We start from the raw sequence: 22,459 nt of genomic DNA, 5'->3' as shown, positions 1-22,459 counted from the left end.
TGCCCCCTCTCACCTCCAGGCAGGCTGCCTGGCAGCCCATGAACCAAGGGGACTGTGGGCATTGGCAGTTGCCACATCAGCAGGTGTCTGCGCCCGCATCATATTGGAAGCTGGATAACTTGCCCAAAGGCACGTGGGTCAAGAAGCAGTGAGTCCAGGTCCTGAGGTGGCCCATTCGCTTGAAAGTCCTCCCTCACTTTTTCCGTGGGGTAGTCTTGGTCCTCCTTTTCAATCTGGTTTACAAAGAGAAACAAAAATCCAGTGTTTCTAAGTGATGAACACTCTCTTTGTGCTCAGTTAACATAATTATGAATTTGTAGGCTATCTTTGGGGTTATTATTCTTCTGGGAAATCTAGCCTTAAATTCTTTTTCTTATTTCATAATTCTGGTAGTATCTGGCCAAAATCATATATAATTTTTTCCTGGCCTGAGCCTAAGATAGACATTCTTTTGAAGTTCTTCTGTTTTTATGTACAATAATTATTGCTTTTCTGTTTAATCATTGCAAATAATTTAAAAATACAGAAAAACACAAAGGAAATCAAAATATCTCACTCCTAAAAAAATACTAGTTTTACTGCCCATAGACATAAAAATATGTTTGTACACATACATACTTTTGGGGTATTTGAACTCACTTTATAAAATTGTGACCATATTGACATGTTCCTGTTTTGATGGGGAACAGATTATGTTCAGGATATCAACAACACCCAGTAAAAGCATTATAAATATGTGGACCCAGACAACAATTTCTTGCAAGCTTGCTCTCCAACTGAGGGATTGCAAATTAACCACAATTTATTTAGATAGCAGAACTCTATGTGATCACCTTGGAAATGAGGCCTTGTCAAATAGTTTTAGAACATCATCAAAGTTCTTAATTTAATTTAAAAGGCAAACAAAAAAACCCACGAAGATACATGCATTAGGAGTGTGCCATGCTTTTACACTGAAAACTAAACTTAAGAGAAACATAACATTTCCCATAACTGCGGGGGGGGGGATTAGAAATAAGATTCACATTCAGGTGTTAGCAATACCATTTTCCCAAACCCCAAATTATATATCAAACTAACAGGGCTGGATACTAAGAAAAATAAAAGAAGAAATATTTTATTGAAACTTGTAGAATGAATTGTAGCCTGAGAAGGTTGGAATGCATCCCTGGAAATTTAAGAAGAGAATCCCTATATTTTCTGGATTTCTTCCACGAACTCCAGACATGACAACCTGTTCATAAGCGAACCCCCCATAAATTATGTTATATATGAAACCCTGGGTGTTGGCACTGACATGGAAGCCCTCAGATCCCAGGCATAATCCTATGCAGGCAGCACTGCAATCAGCCACTGTGGCATCTTAGATGGTGTGACCAGCTTGTTATCTAATTAGTCCTCCACTGGCAATGGCAGCCATTGGGATGGATGCCACTGGGATGGCCAAATTGTGCAGCAATAGCCCATAAACTCCAATTCAACCAGAGGAAGCAACTGAGTGGAGGAAGATTAAATGACACAAAGTATCTATTAAATAAAAATTCTAATAATACCCACTCATCTAAAAGTATAAGATGATGAACTATGCACTTTACATTGATAACTAATGAGGAAGATAATATCATCATTTTACAAATGGGAAAAATACAGTTTTAAAAAAATAACTTTGACCAGACAGCAGAGTTCAGACTCAAACCTGATGTCAGAGCCCTTGCCCTTCCCATTGCCAGAATGACAGGTAGGTTGTATTTATAGGTCTTATTCAGTCAATAACATCAGCCAACCCCTGAGTCAGTCCCCAGGGATATGAGTGTAAAAGTCCTGGGTCCTGACTCATGAATGTTCCAGCAAGGAATATGTACATTATTGTGTCTGATGTGTAGTAGTGGAAGTAGGAGACAACCCCAGGGGTGAGGTGGCCATTTGATAGCAAGAAGTGTGAAGGCTAAGTCAAAGGGGTACGCCAAGGTTCCTTAACAATGATAATAACGATGATTCTGCTGACACAGGAGAGGAGTTCTATGCCTACATGAAATACTCTGTACATCATCCCCATTGACAAACTGAAAATAGGAAAACAACATTATTTCATTATTACACAAAAGTCAAACCCTATATAAAATGCCTTAGTCATGTTATTGTAGCACAGCTTTGAATGATGAAAATTATAAAGACTGTCCGTCCACGTAGCAGAGCATGTAATTTGGGCTTTACCCCCTTTAATGATTCAGAAAGCCAATTTTGCAAGGACTTAATCTCATTAAAAATATTTCTCCAAGAAGGAAATGTTCTAAGTGAAATAGTAGCGTAAACCATACAAAAATTAGGCATAGATATTGAAAAGGGAGGAAAAAAGCTGTCTGTATTCACAGACAACATGATTGTCATTGTAGAAAATCTCAGCGTCTGCCCCTGGAAAAAGCTAGACTGAGTTTAGGAAGATCACAAGATACATGATCAATATACAAAAATCAATTATATTTTATGTGTTGGCAACAAACAATTGGAAATTGAAATTGAATAAAAGAACTATTTTAATAGTAACTAAAAGCATGAAATGTTTCATTATAAAGCAAACTAATTATATACAAAATCCATATGCTGAAAAGGCAAAACAAAAAAAGACCTAAATGGACAGATGTGCCATGTTCATAGATTCAATACTGTTACAGTTCTTATCAAGTTGATTTATAAACTCAACATAATCCCATTCGATTCTACCAGGATATATTGCATAGGTTGACACACTGACCCTAAATTTTGTATGGAAAAGTAGAGGAACTAGAATAGTCACAACCAATTCCAAAAATATAGAACAATGTTGGGGAATTCACACTAAACTGATTTCAATACTTACTATAAGGCTATAGTAATAGAATTGGTAAAGAAAAGATATAAATTAACAGAATAGAATAGAAAGTCCAGAAATAAACTCACACATTGTAGTCAACCAATTTCTGACAAAATTGCAAAAGTAATTCAGTAGAGAATCTTCTCAACAAATGGTGTTGGAACAACTAAATATCCATGTGCAAAAAAAAAAAAAAAATTGAACCTCGATCCATACTTATTAATTCAAAATGTACAGTAATGTAAATGTAAACCTAAAGTTTTAGATTTCTAGAAGAAAACATAGGAGAAAAGCTTTGTGACCTTGGGTTAGGCAAAGAATTCTTACATACAATACAAAAAGCATGATCTTAAAAAGAAAAAAATCAATAAGTTGTACTTCAGTAAAATTCAAAACTTTGGTTCTTCAAAAGACAGTTTAAGAAAATGAGAAAGCAAGCCAACCAAGCCACATACTGGAAGAAAATATTTGTAAAACATATATTTGATAAATATATTAAATTTGTTATATTTGATTATACATTAAAAATATATCCAGATATATTCTTTACACTCCCAAAACACAATAATAAGTAAATAACAATCCACTTTCCAAAATGGGCAAAAGATTGAGCACACACTTATCTAATAAATATCACCTATCTTTGGTGGATGATTTATTATAAGTTCATTTAAATATGTGCAACATCATTAGTCATTAAGAAAATACAAAATTAAAACTACAATGAGATAGTACTACACACTTTTTGGAATGGATAAAATTTTAAAAGATGACAAGAATGCAGAGCATCCCACAGTGCTAGTGGGAATACAAAATAATATAACTACTTTGGAAAACAATTTAGCAGTTTCTTACACATTTAAACACATACTTACCATATGGCCCAGCAATACCAGTTCTAGTTATTTACTCAAGAGAAAAGAAAATTTACACTCACATGAATGTTTCCAGCAGCTTTATTCATAATCACCAAAAACTGGAAACAATCTAAATACCCCTCAACTGGTTAATGGAAAACTACAATAGGTACATGCATATAACAGAATACTACTTAGCAATAAAAATGAAATAACTACTGATTAATACAATGACATGATTCAATCTCAAATGCATTATGCTAAGTTAAAGAAGCCAGACTCAAGAGGTTACATACTGTATTATTCCATTATATGACATTTTAGACTTATAAAACTCTAGGGACAGAAAACAGATTGGTGGTTGTCAGGGGCTTGGGGATTGACTGCAGAGGAATTATGAGGGAAATTTGGTGGGAGGAAGAGGTGATGAAAATGTCTCAACTGTGATGGTGTTTACATGATTGTGTGACTGTTTGCCGAAAAGGTCAAATCCTGCTGCATGCCAATTATATCTCAATAAACCTGATATATGTTGGTATGTGTGGTGGTGAGTGAGTGTTTTTCACATATATACATGACATTTTTGGGTTCCATGATCTCCTCCTTTATCTGAATGCAGTAATTGAACCATGACTGCCCCAAAATTAACAGTGCCAGGTGATATGATGAGCAGAATCCTATTTACACCCAACTACTACTGCCCTGCTGTAGGTTATTTTCCAATGAGACTCAACTGCCTGGAAACAGACGTGGTGAAGACAGATGGCTGGATTTATCCAAAGTTAAAGTTTTTCCAAAGATATAAGACAGATATTCAGAGGTTAGAGGGGTGTAGGGTATTTTTGAAAAAGATTAAAATGTTGAGCCATGGCTTCTCATTTGGGAAGGGAGGAAAGTGGTGAAAGAAGATGAGTACCTAGTTTTTCAGAGAAGACATACAGATGGCCAACAGGTACATGAAAAGATGTTGAACATCACAAATCATCAGAAAAATGCAAATCAAAACCACATGAGATATCACCTACACATCTTAGAACGGCTATTATCAATAAGACTGGAAATAACAAGTATTGGTAAAGGTGTGGAGAACACAAGGTGACCCTTGTGCACTGTTGATGGGAATGTGAATTGGTGCAGCCGCTATGGGGAAAACAGCATACAGGTTCCTCAAAAAATTAAAACTGTGATCTAGCAATTTCATTTCTGGGTATTTATCCAAAGAATATGAAAACATTAACTCAAAGAGATATATGCACCTCCATGTTCATTGCAATATTATTTACAATAGCCAAGATATGGAAACAACTTAAATGTCCATCAATGGATGAATGGATAATAAAATTGTGGTTTATATATGCAATAAAATATTATTTGGCAATAAAAAAAGAATGGGATCCTGCCATTTGCAACAGCAAGGATATATTTAAGGGCATTACATGGGATGCCTGCATGGCTCAGCAGTTAAGTGTCTGCCTTCAGCCCAGGGTGTGATCCTGGAGACCCAGGATCAAGTCCCACATTGGGCTCCCTGCATGGAGCCAGCTCCTCCCTCTGCCTGTGTCTCTGCCTCTCTCTCTCTCTCTCTCTCTCTGTCTCTCATAAATAAATAAATAAAATCTTAAAAAAGGCGGGGGTGGGGGGCATTACACAGACAAATCAGACAGAGAAAGACAAATATCAAGCTCATAGATAAAGAGAATAGATTGATAGTAGCCAAAGGTGGAGAGTAGGGAGTAGGGGACAGGAGAAATGAGTGAACTGAGTTTTTTTTTTTTTTTGGTTTAAATAAATTGAATAATTATAATACAATACTATACAACATAATAAATACAAAAATCAAACTACCAGGGGGGGAAAAGGGGGGATTCTGATGAATGGGGAAGGAAAAACAAGGGTCAGAGTAGTAGAGATGCCTAGTGAAATTTAGGAAGAGTTGCTGTGGGGACACTTGACAAAGTAAGCTAGAAGAAAAGCAGACCTGATGTGGAGTTGGATGATTCCAATGGCAATTGTGAAGATGATAATTTGTTTCCCTCTTTGGAGAATAAACTCCATAAGAATAAAAGATTCAGAAACGGCTCCATGGATCAGAGCTCAGTTAGCCCTCAGTACTTGCCTCAGTGTGGTCTCAGGTACTCAAAACCTACCCTAACCTTCTCAATCCCCCAACTCTCTCATCCTTGGGTAGAACTTGCCTCCATCTTAATGCCCATTAATGGGTCTCTCTCTCCTTTGCAAAACCAAATGGCTTTTCCTGCTCTCATCGAAAGCCAGTCCCTCCACACATATTGTGAAGGAGGAGTCTTACTCTATCAACGATCTCCATTCTCCCTCTTTTGTTTTCAGTCTCACCCTCATGTCTATACCCCTCTCCATTGGCTCTTAGAGTGCTCTAAGTAACAGTTTGAAAAAAAAAACCCTAGGAGTAAAATTGGCAGTCATTTGTTGGGGGGATGTTTGAAAGTTAAGATGGTGCTAAGGTTTTCAACATGTGTGGAAGGAGAGACAGTAACATTACTTGCTGAGAGAAGAGGAAGAACAAGTCTTCATGGTAAAGAAGTCAAGTGGAGACAGTCAGGTTTGACAACATCCAAGTTGATCTGCTGGACAAACAAGCCCATACGTGAGTTTGGTGTCAGGGCTGGAGGAAGATTTGAAAGTTATCAATCAGTATGCTAGTCATGAGAGAAGGAAAAATCACCCAAGTAACAGGCTCAGGATGGAACCCCAGGGGATTCCAAGATTTAACAATTAGCAGAAAAGGAAGGATTCACAATAGAGACAGAAGGAAAGGTCACACAGAGAATCAGGAAACAGGACAGTCACTGAAGGCAAGAGAACAGAGAATTTAATAACTGAATGAGTGAGTAGTCAACAAATTTAACAGACAGCATCACTGATATAAAGATTGGACTCAACATTCATCAAGTTAAGTAACATAGGGGATCCCTGGGTGGCTCAGCAGTTTAGCTCCTGCCTCCTGCCTGGGGCATGATCCTGGGGTTCCGGGATTGAGTCCTATCTGGCTCCCTGCATGGAGCCTGCTTCTCCCTCTGCCTGTGTCTCTGCCTGTCTGCCTGTCTCTCTCTCTCTCTCTCTGTGTCTCATAAATAAATAAATAAAATCTTCAAAAAAAAAAAAAAAAGTAAAGTAACAAAGACCATAGGTAAGCTATTAGAGCAGATGCTGCTGATGCCTTGCCTATGACCCCTTGCTCTTACCACTGTGTGCACACTGGCTAAATTTCCAGATGCCTTTCTCTGCCTGTGGGCTATTTCCTGCTGCTGTAGCCCACTTTGCTTGGCAGGCCAGAAGGTCAATGAATTAACATCTCTACCCTTAAAGTAGCATTGATTGACTAATGACTGACAGGACCTGGTTGTATAAATATCCCAGCTCTTTCACCTGCTGATTGGATAGGAAAACTGAGTGCACTCCTACACTGGCTCCTAGGGCTCCCTAGCAGGATTAAGCCCCAGGAGCCCACAGTGAGAACTGGTTTGATAACACACTCTCTATTAGCTGCTTCCCTTCCTCATTTCCCCGTTCCTTCAGCATTTCCTTTGCCTCCCAAACTGCCTGCCCTTGAATGGTTGCTCCTGGAGGAATCTGCACAGGAGAAATTCCAGTGAAGTGCTATGGGAAAGAATCAGAGCACAGTAAGTTGAAAAGTAAATGCAATATAGAAAAGTTAAGGTGATGAATTTACACTATTTTTTAAAAATTTGTTTGAGAAAAGGAGAGACAAAACAGGGACCAGAGGTGAACTCAGTCATTAAGAGATAGCTGGACATGTTTAAAAGCTGAAGTGCTTTCTCTTTAGACACTAGAAAAAGGCTAAAGTTGTCAGGGAGGTACAGTAAGACCCTGGAGGAAACGCGAGTAGAGGAAAGAAGATCACACAGATCACACTTGAGTGGAAGGAAGGAAGGGTTGATCTGATCAGGAAAAAATGCTTCCTCCTCCGGGGCTGACAGGAAGGATTGAATGACAGATGCATATCCTGACATGTTGGGGCTTGTGGAGGCAAACTAGCCTGGAGAGACACAGGTGCTCATCCATCGTGCTCATCCATTCATGCTAGCACCAACCCTTAAGGCTAGAGGCTTTTCCTAGCTGTACTCAGCAGCTCTCTGTATCCATGACTTGTCTCAGCAGCTGGAAGCCAGAGTAGTACACGTGGATCATCAGCTTGATCTACGTGAGGGATATGTGGAATGAATGTGGCCGGAGGATGGGCAACAATGGCATTAAGTCTGTTACAGAGAGTCGTTAACCATGTGCTCCAGACTAAGGACATCAGAATGGAAGAGCACAAACAGCTCATCAGACCAGAGGCCTCTCTAGCTAACCCAGGCCTCTGCGAATGCCTGCTCTGCACAGGCCCTGTGCTATGGGGACCAGCACAGTGTATAGAAGCCTGCTTCTGGACAGGAAGGGATTTATGACTTAGGGCAAAACTCAAGAGTTCAGTCATCGAAACTCATAAAAGCAATAATGTGACCTGAGAGGCAGGCAGAGCCAGAACCTGATCAAAGAGCAAAGCGCTCAGGCCTTTTCCCTAACCCTGACATCATCTGAGAAATGATGAATTTCCGATTCTGTTTGGCCGATGAGAGACCAAAAATAGATCGCCGGGGCATAAACACTGGGATGCAATTAAGCCTAATACATGCCTGGCTGGGATTTTTCCACAAGCATGTAAGAAAGGAGTACAGAGTAGGTTTTTTGCTTCTGTAAATACAAAGAGAGCTCAGAAAAGGGGCCGGAAGTTTAGTCAGTCCTGCACAAGGAAAGAGAAAATGATCCACGGTTTTCCAGAAGAACAAAATGCAGTGTTCCTTTTGGCATCAGGAAGGACAAGGTGAGGACAAGTCATGTCATAGAAAAAGTCTGAAATAATTTGGGCCTGCACACCTAAAAAGCAGGCAGGTACCCCTGACAGTTGAATCTTAGCCCCGATACCTGGTTCTGTCAGTGCACACTCTCAGACCATCAGAGTAATTGCTCTGGGTCAGTGCTCTTCAGAAGTAAATTCTAGCTCATCAAGTACGTAAGTGTTTATAATTGCATTGTTGTTTGACACATATATCTTCTTCTACAGTACAAAGGAAAAGTAGAGTGGTTTCTACTCCATTACCAATGTAACGAGCACGTAGCACGTAGTCATTCAGTGGGTGTACTTGTCCTAACCTTTAGAAGCAATGCACTACCATGTCTAGCTCAGGACAATGCATGGTCAGTAAAACACCAAACCCTGCTTGCTTCAATTTGAGAGTCAAAACTAAAGCACTCTGTCTCCAAAAGACCAAATTCTGTGGAGAACGTGAAGCCACTTAGAACCTTAACCCTCTAGCAATCAGTTACTTTCCTGGGCTTTGATTTTATCATCTGCCGAAGTGAGACAAGAGAGCAAAAAAAGTGGCTGGAGGAGAAGAGGGACGAGGCAGGGAGCAGGCAGTATGGAAGCAGCCAAGCTTGGGGTGATTCTTGGAGGGAAGAGCAGCATCACATGGGGTGGGCGGGGGGCACTCATAAATACCACGAGCAGCTGGTCCAGGGGCATATATCATTTCCTTTGATTGCCCAGAGCTTGGAGCAGTGCTGTGCACATAGTCTTGATGAATAAGTTTGCAAATACATGTAGAAATAGATTGGTCCTCCAAGTTTCTGATGTGCAGGGCTCAATTTGGTACAAGACATTTTGTGAAGGAATGAGTCAAAGGCATACATCACACTGCTCAAAGTTGTGTGACTTGCCCCAAATCAGTCACAAAACCACAGATCCCATGCTCCTAAAGCAAAACACCAAGGAACCAAAAGAAGGTTGGCCCAGGAAACATGTGTTAACACTAAAGGCAAGGATGACCTGTGAAATCCTAAAATTTTGAGGAATTGAGAGTAGAATAAATTAAGAGGGAGATGCCAGGGTTTCCTCCTATCAGATACAAGAACTCTACCATGTTCAATTAGGCTGCATGGAATTATACCAATCAGGTCCTAAGATATAAATATTCTCTGGTTTTTGAGATCTATCCAAGGGAATTAGTAAGGATTCAAAAGGCCTTTGTCAATTTTTGTTTTATCTTTAAAGGTCAGAACTCAGGAATGGCACCATTTCAGAAAGCAAGTCTGTTTCAGAAACTCTTCTTTGACCCTTTCTCCAAGTGCAATTTAGTAGCTCTGCTTAAGAGTGAATTTTTTCCCCATTAACACTCCTCCCACCCCTTTGACTTGGGATAGTTAACCAGTATCAACAGAGGGAATAAATAACATGGTGAAGCAATGGCTCTAATGCTTTTCCTCAGAACCTTTGGAAATCTGAGAAAGAAAAATAAGTATCTCGGGAAGAACTCCAATGGTCCATCCTCTATGTAGTGGAACATTATAAACGGAGGCTTTTGGGTCCCCTATCCCGGGTGAGCAACGAGGACTGAGGAGGCAAAGACGGCCTGATACCCACTGAGAACAGTTAACAGGAAATCAAGTGACGCCAACATTAATTAGGATGTCTCTGGAGTTTAGGTGAATAAAACCAGCAGGCTGGGTGCAGACAGATAAAGCTGGCCTTAACGGTCTTCCATCTCCTGTCTGTGTACTGCTTGAACCCCCAGCCATCCAAGCAGCCATCACGCAACTCGCTGCAAATGGTGGCTTGAAGGCACCCCCACAGATGACATGCCTTGTATCTAATTAGTTTCCCCTGCTTCTCACACTTCCTATCTTACCTGGCCAGCCCTCTTGGACTTAGGCCCCTTGGGAGACTAGTTAATTAATTAATGACTAGTTAATGACTAATTAACTTAGCATGCAACTTCCTGTTCCAGGGTTAGAGACTGGAGGCCTCTTACCTCCTTCACAAATTAACCTCACTTATCTTGCATCTTTTTAATGCTTTCACTTTTCGTCATACGTGTGGTCCCTTCCACGTGTCTTTACTGAACATTACAGATAATGTGGATCATTTATTTATGGATGGTTTAAATCAGTGCTTCTCAAAGGGTGTACCACCTGTGTCACTATGCTGGGGTGGAGGTGCTGCTTGTTGGAAATGCAGATCTCCAGACCTCATTGGTGACCCAAGGAATTAGATTCTCCGGGGGAATCTTTAACATGCTCTTCAGTTGATTCCCCTGTAAGTCATTCAACAGCCCATGACATGCGCACACAGTAACATGCTAAGCAGAGTAGGTATGAAAATCTCAAATATAATTAGTGCCCACTATTAATCTGCAAAACAGCTTAATTTCCAAATATTAAAAGGACTAAAAGATTGGCCTGCCATGTGTTTGAGCAGGGAGGGAAGTCTCTGTACCTTCCACTCAATTTTGCTATGAACCTAAAACTGACCTAAAAATGAAGTCTATTTGAAAAAAGAGGGGCAGCCTTGGTGGCGCAGCGGTTTAGCGCCGCCTGCAGCCCGGGGTGTGATCCTGGAGACCCCGGATCGAGTCCCACATCGGGCTTCCTGCATGGAGCCTGCTTCTCCCTCTGCCTGTGTCTCTGCCTCTCTCTTCGTTCTCTCTGAATGAATAAATAAATAATAAATAAATAAATAAATAATTAAATAAATAAAATAAAAATAAAAAAGAGAAAAGCTGACCAGTCTCAGATGGGACAGACAAAAACATGTCTATGGCTCACCTTTTGTCTCTGCATGACCTCCTTTTAAACATTTTTTTTAAATGTTTATTTATTTATGATAGTCACAGAGAGAGAGAGAGGCAGGGACATAGGCAGAGGGAGAAGCAGGCTCCATGCACCAAGAGCCCTATGTGAGATTCGATCCCGGGTCTCCAGGATCACGCCCTGGGCCAAAAGCAGGCGCTAACCCGCTGCGCCACCCAGGGATCCCTGCATGACCTCCTTTTATTCTCTGCTTACCCTAGCCTAACCTCCTCTGAGACCCCAGATGGGCAGAGCCCTGCTCCAGGTTCCCATAGCTCCATATACTTGCTGATTATGACAATATTAAGGCAATCACGCCCCACATAGTGACCAACTATTCTCTTGTTTCAACCTGGTGAGTCACAACCTGGCTTGTTCACTGCTATAGTCCCATCCCCCTGTATGATATATGGAACTCTTTGGTATGCAATCAAGTTTGTTGAATGACTTAATAAGTGAATGAATGAAGGATCTTGCCACTGAGATTAACATCAGATGAAATGTCAGGAGGATGGGTGCATGAATTGGCTGAACCAGTTCCCTCATCACCCTTCCTCCTCTCTCTGAGGCACAGTGTTGGAGGGCCTCATTTACACAATCTATTACTGGGGTGGATCTCTGAGTTGATAAATTAATCAACTGATCAAGTCCTCCTAGACAAAAGAAGCAACTGATACTGCCATCGGAAGTACTGTACCCGCAGCTCTATGAGGAAAACACAAGCCACACTAGTTATTCAAATGAGGGGATTTAATGCAGGGAATTGACACAGGTTTGGCAAGGCCAAGAGAGCACCATTGAGGTAACCCAGATGTTAGTAAATACATGAGGCAGCTACTAACCTTAGGGCTGGGGGAACAAAAGGGAAGAGATGGTGTTACCAGAACCTAGAAGCTTTGATGGGGGACCCCCCACGGCTGGTGCCTGGCCCTCTCTGGGGGCTGCTGCGCGGCGGCTGCTTGGACTTCTGAGGGGGGCGCTGCTTGGCTGGTGGTGGTCGGACCTCTGGGCGGGGGCGTGGTTGACGCTCGAACCTCGGAGGGGACCGTGGCTTGGCCGGAGGGGACCGTGGCTTGGCCGGTGCTCTGACCACGGCGGGGGGTGCAGCTGGCTGGTGCTTGGGCCTCTGAGGGGACGTTGCACGGCGGCTGGTGCTGAGGGGGCCAAAAGAAGCTGGAGGCTGGAGCCATGGCTCTCCTCTGCTGCTTAAGGGATGCTGACAGGAGCTGGAAACCGGGAGGCAGGCCCTGCTCCCCCTCCCACCTTCCGATCGCCCTGCAGCACCTTCCAGCGGCAGAGTCTAGTCTAACGGGGAGCGGACTGCAGGGCGTCGGGGACGAGCAGCCCAGAAATCGCAGAGCAGAGCAGGCGGGGGCGTGGAGCGAGAGACCGCAGGCCGCACCGGCAGATGCCCGGGGCAGCGCAGACCACTTACCTGGTCTTCTGGCAGGCACAGCAGATCCAGTCCTCTTCTTTCTTCTGGTAGAAGCAGCCACTTTTACAGATGCTGTATTTCCGATCCACGATCTCACGTTTGGAGTTGAGGAAGGTGAATGGCGGGCAGCAATGTATGCTGAAGTGCTCTGAAAACTTCTGGTTCTTGGAGAGTCTGGGACCCTCCTTAGTCGTTTTTTGACTCATCTCACTAGAAATCATTGGAGCAAGGAGCAGTGGGGAGAAATAAGACAGCACATGAGGCGGGGAGCTTTCTACTCAAGGAGGCTACTCCCTGCTACTCCCATAGTCCAATATTAACATGCAGCCTTGTCCTACACCCTGACTCTAGAAGATCAACTTCTTGTCCAACTCTATGGAAAGGAACTAAATTAAGAGTTTATTGATTTTTATTTGCACAGTTTTTAATCATGTTTTCTGAAAATGGACACATTTTCACTTATGTTTTAATGACCCATTTAGTGTAAGAAAAATATTACAAAATCAAGCATATTTGTGGCAAAATAATAGTCTAGGTTTAGGAAAGGCGTTTTCTCTAAAATATAATAATACTATTTCGGTACTAAAATTATAATCAACATTCATACAAAATTACTACATAGCAATGAAAAAGAACGATCAACATGTTTGCATTTCATAAACATAATCTTGAACAAAAAAAGTGGTGCACAGAGGAATACAAGCTGCCTGATTCAATTTACATGAGGTTCAAAAATAGGCAAAGCTAGTCTACAGTTCTAGAAATCAGAACATAGCTATGTTTGGAGAAGGTGAAGTCCGGCTAGGAAAGGGCACCGGGAGCCTGTTGAGGCCAGAGAATGTTCTGAGCCTGGATCTGAGAGGGATCGCTTTGGGTGCACATGCATGTCAAAATTCACTGTGGGAGCCTGGGTAGCTCAGTCGGTTCAGCGCCTGACTCTTGACTTAGGCTCAGATCATGATCTCAGGGTCATGACATCGAGCTCCCTTGGTTGTACTTCAATCTGGCTTCTGTTCCTTTCCTTCCAAAGAAAAATGGTTTTCCATAGCCTCCCAGAGACCTCCATGCTATCAAACCAGTTGTCTTCTTTGATCCCTCTCTCCATCTAAAGGCTTCCTCTCCTGTCACACTACATTCTCCTAGAATCCCTTCTCCATCTCTAACCCCTCTTTATCCTTTGGATAAAGTTTCACCCGCTTTATCCAAAACCACTTTATCCAAAACTTTTAATGTTGCAGTTCTTTGAGGTACAATAAACATAAACAGGAAGTGATTAATGGGGTCATCTTCAACCATTCAGTTAAACACTTATATATTTAGGTCAAGCGAGCACAGTGCCCAGCTGCTGTCAGGGACACAGAGCTGAATCATCACGGTCCTCAAGAGAGTTATCCACAATCTGGGTAGACAGGCAGCCAAGGATGCACAAGGGGTGTTGACAGCCACAAAACCCACTTATTGAGCCCAAATCTGTACCAGATCCTGAGGGAGTTAAGGGGATGGTTCAGATTAACATCCTGCTAACAATGAGCTTACAGTGTAGAGGAGGAATATTACATAGATGTCAGTAAGTGGGATACAAAGACAGCATGTTCTGCAACATGAGAATGTGTGGGTAAATTGGCCTGGAGGGCTCACAGGAGAAGGACAATATGCTGGGGTGGGGAAGCAGGTAGAGAATCATGGGGACAAACATCACATCTCACCGTAAGGGTTTGGACAGTCAGAGATAAGAGTTAGTGGAGGGATGGGAATGGTTGATACCTAAGAAAGACACAGAGGGTCAACTACAGTCTGCCTGAGAGCCCACTCTGTCGGCACTGCAGTGTGGGAGAAGCAAGGGTGGCCAGATGCAAGTGATGAGGCAGGACAAGAGTTAACTGTCATCGTGAAGGATCTAGTCCTGGGGACTGGGAGCCCTGTCATGGCCATCAGCCCATCAGTCATCAAAATAGATGAGAGAGAGGGAGATCATCTCATTGTCTGGGATATGGTGACTTGAAGGCACTCAGGACATTCATGGGGAAGTGGGCACCCAAAACACAGCAGCTATGGCTGTCAACTTGTGAGTCCTTCAACTCCTGGAAGAGGCACAGCCTTGGAAATGGATGTGGTGAGTATGAACTGAGCGAGGAGTTGGGCTGGGGAAGGCTGCCAGGAGGAGTCACTATGTTCAAACTACCGAGAGAGGGGCAAGGGAAAGGAACAACAGAGGCAGCCAGAGAGGTGGGCGGAGGAACAGCCTCTTAGAAGAGGAATTTCCAAATTTGCAGAGAAGGACATGGTCAAGAGTACCCAAAGAAACCCTTAGGGCAGACAGGCATTTTTCAACCAACCAGAAGCTAAAGTTGATTTTTAGGGTCTGATTCATCCCAAGACTCTTAAAGATCTGTCAAACTCTTACCCAAGTTCTGCACAATGTGGCAAAGTTCAGTGCAAGTCTCTGCTCTAGTGGGAAGCGATGAAACACTCCAGAACTAACCCTGTAGGAGTCATTTCTTTAGACTCCTAGCACATGGAGACAATGTTACTCAACTTTTCATGGCCAACCCAGACATCCACCAATTTCTCCAGTTTTCTGGAATCCTCTTTTCCCAAATGGTTCAGGCATTCATCACAAATAGCAGAAAATCTAGCACCTGCCCTAAATTTTTAAAAATGACTGGCATGGAGTAAGACCTGTGATTCTGAATTCCTGCTCTGACTGAATTCTCAATTCCCACCCACTTGACTGATGCCTTGGCTCACTCCATGCATAGGCCAGACCTTCACCCAGCCATCTCTTCCCCCAGCACAGAGAAAAGTTCTCAAATTCTCATTGCAGGAATTTTCTCACCCTCTGCCTTCCCCCAACAAGTCCAGCAGGAGGCAGTCTCACCTCCTGCTATCCTCCGTGTATGATTCCCTAAAGGAAAAGCAGTTCCCTTCTGTGGACCTTGACATTCTTCCTGGGCAAGCAGATGAAAATTCATACCCCCTTTCCCCTAGTAAAATGTTTATAGTCTATGGAAAGTCTCTGGCTACTATTTCTCCTGCTAGCAGAAACCCAGCATTTAGTTGCTGGGGTATCTGATTAATTGCGTATACTCCCTGCCTCTCCAACTCTGCCCCCCAACAATGCTCCAGCTTAGGAATACTAAGCCCCACGTGCTAAGCAACAGCAACACACACGCGAATCATCCTTTCCCAACACTCCAAGCTTACTAGTAAATTAGTTATAACCACAGGCAAACAGTGGAGGAAAGAACTCACGTTTTCTGAGCATCCATTACATGGCGGTTGCTTCATACACTTCACCTCATTTTAGAACATAGCATCATCACCAACAAACTAAAGATGAGAGAAGCTAAGGAACAGGACCAACTCCATACAGCCAGAAAGAGGCAAACAAGGGATATAAATCCATATCTGTGTGACTCCAACATCCCAGGTCCTTTGACCAGACCCATCACTATCTGTGCCTCCTGTGCTCAACCCTCTTCTCCCAGAAAGGTTGGACTTTGAAGGACTGGAAATGGGCCTAGGACGGGATATGGCTGCATAGATGCAAGGGTCTATGTCCCAGGGTGAGAAAGCCTGTAAGTTGGAGAAACAGCTCACTCCAGAAGGAAGAGTAGAGAATGGGTTGGGGAATATCATACAGCATGGTGTCCCTGCCAGAGCAAGAGGCCCATGAAAGGACACTAGAATATAAACTCCGAGTGTCCTGGAGGCAGTGTGACCCTCCTCCATCCCTTCCCAACCAGCCCTTAGTGGGTTTTAAAATCTACATTCAGGGATCCCTGGGTGGCGCAGCAGTTTGGCGCCTGCCTTTGGCCCAGGGTGCGATCCTGGAGACCCGGGATCGAATCCCACGTCGGGCTCCTGGTGCATGGAGCCTGCTTCTCCTTCTGCCTATGTCTCTGCTCTCTCTCTCTCTGTGTGTGACTATCATAAATAAATAAAAATTTAAAAAATAAATAAAATAAAATCTACATTCACTGTTGAAAATTAGAAAACTTGGATGGATAAAAACAATAAAAATTCCTAAATTTGTATCCCATAGTTAACACAAAATATTTGAACATTTTTTTCCTTTTACAATAGTTACATATAAATATATAGTTAATAAAAAGCAGGATCATATCTTACATACTGTTCAGATTTATATACTTGGAAAAACCATTCATTTTATTTAAGTTTTACAGATATACACATTATTTATAGTATTCTTATGGCTTTTAAAATCCGTGATAAATTTATAGTTACAACCCCCTTTATAATTCATATATTTGCATCTTGTCTCATTTTTCTTGAGTCATCTTGCCAGCAGTTATCCGACTTTATTATTCTTTTCAAAAGCAAGCTCTTGGTTTTCTTGCTTGTTTCTTTCTCTATTTTTTTCTAGTTCATTAATTTCTGTAGACATTTATTATTTCTTTTCTTCATTTTTTTTTCGGCTTGTGTCTTTTTTTCTCTATTAAGTTTTTTTTTAAAATTTTTACTTATTCGTTTGAGAGAGAGAGCACAAGAAGAAGGATAAGTACAGGGAAAAGGAGAAGCACATTCCCCACTGAGCTGGGAGCCCAACACAGAGCTCAATCCTAGGATCTGGAGATCATGTTTTGAGCTGAAGGCAGACACTTACTCCTGAGCCACTCAGGTGCCCGAAGTTTATTTATTTTTTAAGTAATCTCTGCACCCACTGTGGGGCTCAAACTCATGACTTTGAGATCAAGAGTCGCATACTCTTCTGACTGAGCCAGCCTCGTGCTCCTCCTCTATTCTTGAGTCAAACACTTCTCACATATGCTTTTATGGTTAGAACTTTTCCATTAAGTACAACTTTAGCTGTATACCAGAAATATGACTATAAGTCATTTTCACTTCATTTTGAATATAGCTGAGTTCTTCTTTGATTCATCCATTATTTTTTAATCTGTCACAAAATTTTCAACTGTACATTAACTTCTAATTTAAATGCATTCTAGTTAGAGAAAGTGGCCTGTGCAATAATGACTGTGATATGTGTTGAGATTTGCTTTGTGGCCTAGTTCATAGTCAATACTTTACAATGTTCCACATGTGATTGAAAAGATTGCGATCTTTTCTATAACTAATATGTAACAATTTAGGATTGTCTAGTGAAGGTAAAAATGTGCACAAACTACCATCTAGCATCTATTCTTAGGCACAACAGCCATCTTGGATCATGGCTCAACACCGCAGGGGAAGCCAGCGGAAGAGCAGAAAGACTGGAGAAGACTGAGTGCATTGACTATGGAGTTGCTGTTCTAGGACTAACTCTTGAACATTAAACATCTTTTTAATTTTTTAAAAAAGATAATATGACATTGAATAAATAAACCATTCATGGCACACGTTCATAATAAATTATAAATTAAATATGGAGGCTGCCTAATACCTAAATGTTTGGATCTTTTTATATATCGACCTGCAAGATGCAGCCTGCATTGTGGTCAAGACTTCAAGTTCTGGTCTTAGGATAGCTGGGTTACAACTTGGCTCTGTGCATCAGCCAAGAGCCAGACTGGCTAGCCTCTAAAAAATCTATATCTTCATGAACACTGAATATCTTTTACACAGAGACAAGACAAACTTGCACCTCATTTAAACTACTATTATTTCAGTTACAAGCAAGCAAATACAATTCAAATTAATATGCTCAATTTCGGGCAGCCCGGATGGCCCAGCGGTTTAGCGTGCCTTCAGCCCAGAGCCTGATCCTGGAGACCCGGGATCGAGTTCCCCATCAGGCTCCCTGCGTGGAGCCTGCTTCTCCCCTGCCCCCCTCTCTCTCACACTCTCTGTGTGTCTCTCATGAATAAATAAATAAAAATCTTTTTTAAAAAATATGCTCAGTTTCTTCATCTAACTGGGTGGCTTACAAACAACAGAAATTTATTTCTCACAGTTCTAGAAGTCAAGCAATCCAATATCAAATTGCGAGATGAGAACCCCTACCTAATTCGGAGATGACATTTTTCTTGCTATGTCCTCACATGGTGGAATGAGCAAGGGAGCTCTCTGGGGTCTCTTATGAGGACACTAACTCCATTCATTAGGGCTTCACCTAAGGACCTCATTACTTCCCAAAGGTCCATCTCCTAATACAATCACATTGGAGGTTAGATTTCAACATACAAAGTTTGGGGACACAAACATTCAGTCCATAACAGAAGAGAAGAACAAATAATAATAATGCTTAACTCAAGAGGCCTTTGAAAATATTAAATAAAGTAGGTAAAGAACCTAACACTGTACCTTATGTAAATTACTCACTTAATAAATTCTATTTCCCTTTCATTGAGAATTCAAACAACCTATCTAATTCTACTGACTCCTTCAGACACATTCTCAATGAATCTCAGTGGGTTATTTCTGATGACATTTAATTCAAGCATTAATTACATCTTTTTTGATGTTAGTGGCTGAAGACAAATCATTATGAACACCGCATGATGTTTTCACAAAAGATGTCACCTAATTGCAGAGCAAAGACAACATGAACTATCTGGCAGGATGGAGAATTTTAATTTTAAACTAAAATACAGTCTCCAGGCTTTCCAGATATTTCTATATACTCTAAAACTAAAGAGGAGGAAAGTGAGGCATGTACTTGAAGAAGGAGAAGAAGGGAGTAAAAGAGAGGAACCAAAGGGAGGGGAACATGAACCTCACCCCACTATTTATTGAATACCTGCTATGTCCTGGATGCTTTATATCCATCATTTCTAGTTCCCAAAATAATCCTTCTAGGTAGTCCCTACTCACACCATTTTAGAGATGAGGAAATTGAGGCCTGAAGGAGTAAATGCTCCAACATCATGTAATAATAATAATAAAACAGCAAACTCATCACAGTCAATATGACTAGGTGATTGCCCAATATCCATTCTTCCCTTCAATAACAAATCTGGATTTTGCTTGGTACCATGACATACCCAGTTAAACATGTACAGCTCCCCATGTGATCATGTTCTGACAGTGAGCTGCAGGCAAAAGTCCATAAGGAGATGACCTTTTTTTAATGATAAGGCTTTATTCAAGAAGGGAATGCTCCTGGGGTGCTTGGGTGGCTCAGTCGGTTAAGCATCTGCCCTTAGCTCAGGTTATGATCCCAGGGTCCTGGGATCAAGCCCCATGCTGGGGGTGGGGGGGAGTCCCTGCTCAGCAGGGAGTCTGCTTCTCCCTCTCCCTCTGCCACTCCCCCTGCTTGTGTTCTTTCACTCTCTCATAAATTAATTAATTAATTAAATCTTTAAAAAAAGAAGAGACTCGGGGCAGCCCCAGTGGCGCAGCGGTTTAGCGCCGCCTGCAGCCCAGGGCGTGACCCTGGAGACCGCGGATCGAGTCCCATGTCGGGCTCTCTGCATGGAGCCTGCTTCTCCCTCTGCCTGTGTCTCTGCCTCTGTCTCTCTCTGCATCTCTATGAATAAATAAATCTTTAAAAAGAGAGAGAGAGAAAGAGAGACTCTTCTTTGGTGTGTGCATCCAGCCCAACCCAGCTGTCTCCAGCTCCTAGTAGGTAGGATTATTTCACACTTGGTCCATAGGGCTCCTTCCCCTTGCTTCCTTCCCATCCAACAACTGCACAGCAAACACCTCCATCATCTTTGCCCAAAAGCAAGTCATTTCTTCAAATCTTTCCAGAGCCTTCCCTTACCCCAAAGAGAAACCATCACTCCTTCCTCTTTCATGCCCTGACCTTGTGTACTATACATAATTCTGGGAAAGCATCTGAAAGCTTTTGTTACCCTTACCCTTTCACTGCTTTCTTAAAAATTCTGCCCTTGGAATCTTGTTCAATGCCTGATTCAGAACAAGTGTTCAGTCGATACTTGATTAAAATGACTGAACAAGGATGTGTCCCACAAGTGCTGCCTGTCTCCAGATGTCCCCACAAGGACCTCTGCTCTGGCTCAGGCAATAGTGTATGTTCAATGAGAAGGTAACACAGAAAGCGACCTTTCCAAATGACCTTGAAAGTTATAAAACTGGATTCTTCAGAAAAAAATTTTTCTGTGAACCCACTACATCTTTTCTTAATTCATGCAAATTAATTAGGAAGCTTTAGTCAACACACACATCCAATTACATATTCTAGAAATGGCATTAGCATCTCTATATAACCACCAGCTGTGTTTAAACATAGCTTCACTATTCCCTAAGGAGAGACTGCAGGTGGCTTTAGAACCCTAAATATAAAATCGATTTCCTTCCTTTTATCCATCCTTCCTTCTTTTCCACTATGTTTTCTTAAAAGAGAATAGGGAGGTGAGGTAGTTATTTAATAGCATTGGCATGTGGCCCTTGTCTTAGGCAGTCCTCTGGTAAGGAAAGACAATGCAAGTAGTGAGCTGACATGTTGCAGCTATGTACTCCTTACATCCACAGGGCATCACAGGAAGTCAAATGTGGAAATGGGTACAGGCTCTGTGCAGTGAAGAGTGGATGAAAGTCAGTACTTGGGAAACACAGAACAATCCTTCAGTTCTTGTCAGAGCCATGAGCAAGGGCCTGCACTTGTCTTGTTTAAGGAACTCACCATGGGAGAGACAGGAGGCCACCCTTCACCCTCTCATGGTCCAAAACCAGTGAGAACAATATTCTGGCTTCAGAAAGCAAAACTCCAAAGGAAGATAATGATCAGTCCCGAGGATGTAATGTGTTATATGGATTAAGGAATGGAATGTTTAACATAAACTTGGGGAAATTTTAATTAAAAACCAAAGCAAGATGGGGCACTGAGTGTCACAGTTGGTAAAGTGTCTCTTGGTTTCTGCTCAGGTGGTGATCTCATGAGTCTAGAGTTCGAGCCCTGCATTGGCTCCACACTCAGTGAGAAATCTGCTTGAGTTTCTCTTTCTCGCCCTCTGCTTCTCCACACCCCCACCCCTGCACACGATCTCTCTCCCTCTCTCTCTCAAATAAATAAATAAATAAATAAATAAATAAATAAATAAATCTTTTAAAAATAACAAAGCAAGAAATTTTATTTTATCTTTTATTCATTTTTTAGCAAGAAATTTCAAATCCATACAAAATCAACTCTGTTGCACCCCCCAAAAAAGGACTTTTTCATTTTTTCATTTCATAATTATATAATTACAGTATTACAAGCCTATTCACACTGAATACTAACTGGGAAAAGAGAGACAAAACTAACTTCTGAATTTATTCTGCCTTGATCATTTCTGGCGTAAATTATCTCTTCTTATAAGTGGTCAGCTAAAGTTCAGCTCCTTGACAGAACTATTCCTGCCCTCCCTCTGATCCTTCTAAAGGTGGATAAGGGTATGGGGAAGCTGGTGGTCTTCATGGCTATGAGGGAAGAGGTGGCTAGTTTGGGTAGTATCCTCGTCTGCTGGCCATGGAATGCCATAGCATGAATGACGCAAGTTACTGCTAACCCCAGCAAAGCCACTGGTCATCAGGGTCCCTATTCAGTAGCCCCCTACTCTGTCCTCTCAGCTCCTCCATATCTACTTGAGGCAACCTCTGGCTCCTGTGTGTGTCATGTGTTACAGGTGGGGAATCAAGAGTCCTATCTTGGGACCATTGGCTTAGACAAGCTCCCCAACCAAAGCTGTGCATTGATTCATGGGCCACACTAGATGGGCAGCGCCAGGGGCTTGCAACCTGTCC

The 22,459-nt window shown here is 42.0% G+C and overlaps 1 protein-coding gene across 9 annotated transcripts in view; it reads right to left on the bottom strand.

The window, feature by feature from the left end:
- The window catches only part of LOC607986 (myelin associated oligodendrocyte basic protein), a 54,237-nt gene that overhangs the window by 13,688 nt on the left and 18,090 nt on the right, over window positions 1-22,459 (bottom strand). For 5 of the 9 annotated variants that reach the window (XM_038570498.1, XM_038570497.1, XM_038570500.1 and 2 more), the window contains 3 exons: window positions 12,812-13,021; window positions 12,264-12,530; window positions 14-233 (listed from right to left, as the gene is read on the bottom strand). In XM_038570498.1, the coding sequence (XP_038426426.1) occupies window positions 194-233; window positions 12,264-12,530; window positions 12,812-13,017 (513 nt within the window). In that variant the 5' untranslated portion in view covers window positions 13,018-13,021 and the 3' untranslated portion in view covers window positions 14-193. Of the gene's footprint in view, window positions 1-13; window positions 234-12,218; window positions 12,531-12,811; window positions 13,022-22,459 lie in introns of all 9 variants that reach the window. The other 4 variants (XR_005376868.1, XR_005376867.1, XM_038570502.1 and 1 more) reach the window with 3 other exon arrangements.

Source organism: Canis lupus, chromosome 23 (genome assembly GCF_011100685.1).
Source record: "Canis lupus familiaris isolate Mischka breed German Shepherd chromosome 23, alternate assembly UU_Cfam_GSD_1.0, whole genome shotgun sequence".
NCBI classification, from domain to species: domain Eukaryota; kingdom Metazoa; phylum Chordata; class Mammalia; order Carnivora; family Canidae; genus Canis; species Canis lupus.
Note: the sequence above shows the minus strand (reverse complement) of the source record. Positions and strands in the feature narration are given on the sequence as shown.